The sequence below is a fragment of the Asparagus officinalis genome, chromosome 9 (assembly GCF_001876935.1).
Source record: "Asparagus officinalis chromosome 9, Aspof.V1, whole genome shotgun sequence".
Lineage (NCBI taxonomy): Eukaryota > Viridiplantae > Streptophyta > Magnoliopsida > Asparagales > Asparagaceae > Asparagus > Asparagus officinalis.
The window spans coordinates 42,001,780-42,006,426 of NC_033802.1; the positions used below are offsets into that span (position 1 = coordinate 42,001,780).

General features: G+C 36.2%; 1 protein-coding gene across 2 annotated transcripts; it reads left to right on the forward strand.

Annotated features, from left to right (window-relative positions):
- LOC109823775 (serine/threonine-protein kinase AFC2) lies at positions 311-4,415 on the forward strand. Of its 2 annotated transcripts, XM_020390149.1 has the most exons (12): positions 311-561; positions 1,384-1,579; positions 1,713-1,739; positions 1,964-2,117; positions 2,224-2,272; positions 2,366-2,480; positions 2,707-2,798; positions 3,011-3,167; positions 3,247-3,311; positions 3,389-3,486; positions 3,573-3,675; positions 4,008-4,415. In XM_020390149.1, exons 1-12 carry the CDS (start codon positions 460-462, stop codon positions 4,149-4,151), a joined length of 1,302 nt encoding a protein of 433 aa, XP_020245738.1. In that variant the 5' UTR covers positions 311-459; the 3' UTR covers positions 4,152-4,415. The 2 variants fall into 2 exon arrangements, with proteins under 2 accessions (XP_020245738.1, XP_020245739.1); XM_020390150.1 differs by lacking the exon at positions 1,384-1,579 and having other exon boundaries at positions 406-561.

Below are 4,647 nucleotides of genomic sequence, written 5' to 3' on the forward strand. Positions count from 1 at the left end.
CGTACGACCCAGCACACGCTATATAAATCTTCACACTTCGTTGGCGAGAGGTAGGTAATCTTACCGCATTGCGCCGGGCTGATGGCATATTCCTCCCTCGATTCGGCCACGTGTTCACATCTCCTCCATCTATTGGGTCGCCGAGATGCAACGCGTTCCCTAAACCGTCAATGCACCTCACCTCCGACTACAAAATAGGACCAACTCCTTCAATACTCCTCAATTGACGTCATCAAACCATTGGTCAATACGATTGGTCCCTCTATAAGGTGTTTACACATTCTTACTCAAAAAAGAAAACGAATCCAGAGTCAGAAACTAACTATAGTTAAAATTTAGGTATGGTTAAAATTAGGGCTAAAATAGAACCGCCGTCCCTTTCGCCACAATTAGAGTTAGGGTTTCCTTCATTCTTCTAATTTTTGGATCCAATTCTGTGCAAGTTTTCATCTTTTGATCATGGAGATGGAGTGTCCGACCGAATTCCCTCATATTCATTTGGATCGGAGGCCGAGGAAGAGGGCGAGGTTAGGTTGGGATGTTGTCCCCCAAAATTCAAAGGTATACCCCCCACCTCCCCCTAAATTCGTTTGATCTGTAAAATTTTGACGAGCTTTGTTATAGATCTGTTCATATGATGAAATTTTGGAGTTTTATTGTTAGATCTGGTGATTATGTCGTAAATTCGGTGTTCATCTATGTCAAATTCTTGTTGTTTATGTAAAAATCTTTCATTTTTCTCAAGAAATTTACTAAATTGATGATTTTTGCATTATGTATCGTTTGTGAAGGAATAATTTGGCTATCGTTTTCATAGGCTTTGATACGTTGTGCACAGTGCAGATCTTCTTAAGGAGTAAATTTTTGTTTATGTTTCAACTTTTTGGTGATTAATTCTGATCACGAAGTTTATTCTTCCTTTTCTTTTTGATCTGGTGGTTTTGTTTGTGTAATTTTGTTGATATTGTCTTGTGCAAAATTTTCTTTTGGCTTGTTCTGTTGTACAAATCTGTGGTTCTTTTTCATGAAATCCCTGATTATTGTCGTTTTAATGGGCGAATTTTTTTCTTTCAACAACCATTTATCAAACATATTCAGATTCATATGGTTGGTGCAAATAATCAATATTTTTCTGTTTGGCATAGTTATCAAATAATTTAAGTTAAAATTCTTACTATAACAGAAAGATGAAAATCAAAATTTGAAGTATTGCAAATTAGTTACGTAATTGGTCTGATAGCTTCATAGTCATAGACATGTAGTTTTCTTATAATTGACTATGGATATTTTGTGGATAAGGGGTTAAAAAAATAACTAATGAATGAGAGCTTAGATGATAACTTTATTTATGAGTGGGAAAAATAAACGAATGGCTGTGTGTAGGCTCAAGTAGGAATATTATATGGGCAAGAAGTTGGAGATGTGACAAGCTTGGTGCCATCAGGGGCAGCACCTCCTACAGACCATAGTTCTTCTCTATATTCAAAGGGAGTGGCTCGAAATGCTTCACCTCCTTGGAGAGAAGATGATAAAGATGGGCATTACATGTTTGCTCTTGGAGAGAATTTAACCTCTCGCTGTAATTACACGTGAAATGCTTCTCTTTTATTGTAGCATCACAAAGGATAAGATGCCCATGTTCTATCTTATTAGATTTTGTTGTGAGAATATATATTGGTTTCTGACTTTTATGTTTTTATTTGTGATTGCAGATAGAATTCACAGCAAAATGGGTGAAGGTAAGTTTGTTAGTTTACTTGTGATGCTGTGATGTTTAATTTTATCTTATTGGGTTCTTGTTCCCATTCAGTTTGCTTGATTTGATCTACCTTGTTGTTGTCTTGAACTATTAGCAGACATGTTGAAAATTTTTGTAGTTTTTTATATATCATTTTAAACTCATAACAGGGTCTTTATATGTTCTCATCGTTTGCATTTTGTATGTTCTCATCATCTGCAACAGGTACCTTTGGCCAGGTTTTGGAATGCTGGGACAGGGAAAGGAAAGAAATGGTAGCAATTAAAATTGTTCGTGGCATCAAGAAATATAGGGATGCCGCTATGATAGAGGTGGATGTGCTTCAACAGCTTGGAAAGCATGATAGAGATGGCAGCCGGTGAGTTCTACTTTCAGTTGGTTTTTTATCTTACTGCTCTGCCTATATTTGTTACACATTCTAGTGGGTTTGAAGTTATATATGTATAAGCGGGTCTATTTTGCAGTTGTGTACAAATACGGAACTGGTTTGACTATCGTAACCATATCTGTATTGTAAGTATAAGATTAATTTGTGATGGTTTCCCCAATTTCCCACCTAGTATTGGGGGGTTAAAACATATTGGTGCATTCAAATGATGTTAACAGGTGTTTGAGAAGCTTGGTCCAAGTTTATACGATTTTCTACGGAAAAACAGTTACCGATCATTTCCCATTGATCTAGTTCGTGAGCTTGCAAGACAACTATTGGAATGTGTAGCATGTGTGTAGACAGTACTTTCACAAATTTCTTTCCATTTCATGCAATTTCTTTTGAATAAATTTGAGAATGAAAACTTATTTTATTTTTTTGCTTCTTTTTGGTGGTTAGAGCTTTTTGAGATGCTCTAGCATATCACGTTTATTAATCTCTATAATAGCTAGTCTTTTTATGTTAACAAATAATCATATGGTTTTGTTCATTCTTGTTGTAATTTACCTCCTTGCAGTTATGCATGATTTACGCCTCATTCATACTGATTTGAAGCCTGAGAACATACTTCTTGTTTCTTCAGAGTATATAGAAATACCTGATTACAAGGTATAATTTTTGATGGCATGTAAAACAAATCTGCTTATATCTATGCATATACCTTATTTCTCAATGATCGAAGAGCAGTTTACATCTGTCATGTTATTTTAATGTTTGAAAGTGTATTTTACTTCCCCTTTGTGGTTCATTATTTCCTGTATGTGGATTGTGGACATCTTGGTTTCTGTTTTTGCTGATCAATTTATAATTTGATGTGACAGGGTTCATCTCGATCTTCTAAGAATGCATCCTCCTCCAAGAGGTTGCCCAAATCAAGCGCTATCAAGGTTATTGATTTCGGTAGCTCAACTTATGCTAACAAAGATCATAGCTATATTGTTTCCACAAGGCACTACCGGGCACCTGAGGTTATTTTAGGTATGTGTTGCTCAGAAAATATTAGATATTTTACCACTATACTTGGTTTGGATTGATTCTTATGGGGGGATTGATTTAGGGCTTGGATGGAGTTATCCGTGTGATATATGGAGCATTGGGTGTATTCTTGTGGAGCTTTGCTCGGTATATGCTTAGAGGAGATTTATTCTGTTTATTTGTGTGCACATCTTTACTCAATACTAAAACTTGGGAGTCTGCAGGGAGAAGCATTGTTTCAGACTCACGAGAACTTGGAACACTTGGCCATGATGGAGAGGGTACTGGGTCCTCTTCCCCATCATATGCTTAAGAAAGCTGAGTAAGTGCATTTATTTATAGGCTGCTGATTGTTTTCTATTTATGCCAGCGGTTCAATTCTGACATACTTTTTCTTTCTCATGCCAGCCGGCATGCTGAGAAATACTTGAGGAGGACCCGACTGAATTGGCCTGAAGGTGCTACATCAAGAGAAAGTATGAAGGCTGTGCAAAAATTACCCCGTCTTCAGGTACAGATACTACTAATTTTAAATCTACCAAAGTTTTTTCTTGTTTCTGGGTTTGATCGTTGGCCGAATCCCTTGCTTAATGATTGTCCACTTTTTAAGTATAAACTCAGGGTTTTATCTTAATTACCTAGAATTTTTTCTTTGTTCTAGTTGAGTATTTAATTAGTGTTTATCTTTAGTTTTTATTAATGTAAACGTACTCGATGAAATGGTCTAAGAAAATTATGTACGGAGTTGTTTCTTCTCACGAATGTAACAATATTTTTGTTAGGGATTATGACCTGCTTTGCTTGGGCTTTCTAAGAAGACTTGTATCATTGTTATTCATGCAGAATCTGGTGATGCAGCATGTAGATCACTCGGCTGGGGATCTTATAGATCTCTTGCAAGGCTTGCTGAAGTATGATCCTGCGAACCGATTGGAAGCTCATGAAGCTCTCAGGCACCCCTTCTTTACGAGGACCTACAGAAGATGAATTGAACATATATAGAAAATTTATCTTATAATCAAGATCCAACTGAAAAATCTTGAAATATGGAGGGTATTATCTCTTTATTAGAGAAGCCGAAATTCAGCATAAGCTGTTAGATTTTCATTTTGCCTTTAGGATTCATATATCAGCTGTGGCTGGTATCTTTTCTTGTAGTATATGTTCCTGTCCTAGCAACTTGTTTGCCTGTAAGCGATGTAAATTTGTTAAATTAATATAATCTATATCACCTAAATCTTGTCTTTGATTTGTGGATCGCTATGGTTATCATTTTCCTGTACCACACCCTTAAGCTGTGTGGCAAGAGCTTCTGAACACTGTTAATGTGAGCAATCTTCTTTTATTGGTAGCTTGAACGGTTAAATGTTTGATCTTCAAAGATTTAATTAAATTGTGCATGGTTGCTTAGTCTTTTTCTCCTGCTCTTTTAGATGGTAATGAGCTATGATAACTTTTTAGGTTGTTTTTCAGTAGCCGTCTT

Coding starts and splice junctions, on each gene's coding strand:
- LOC109823775 (XM_020390149.1), top strand. CDS start 460: ATGGAGATGGAGTGTCCGACCGAATTCCCTCATATTCATTTGGATCGG. Junction 562..1,383: donor TTGTCCCCCAAAATTCAAAG/GTATACCCCCCA, acceptor GGCTGTGTGTAG/GCTCAAGTAGGAATATTATA. Junction 1,580..1,712: donor AGAGAATTTAACCTCTCGCT/GTAATTACACGT, acceptor TTGTGATTGCAG/ATAGAATTCACAGCAAAATG.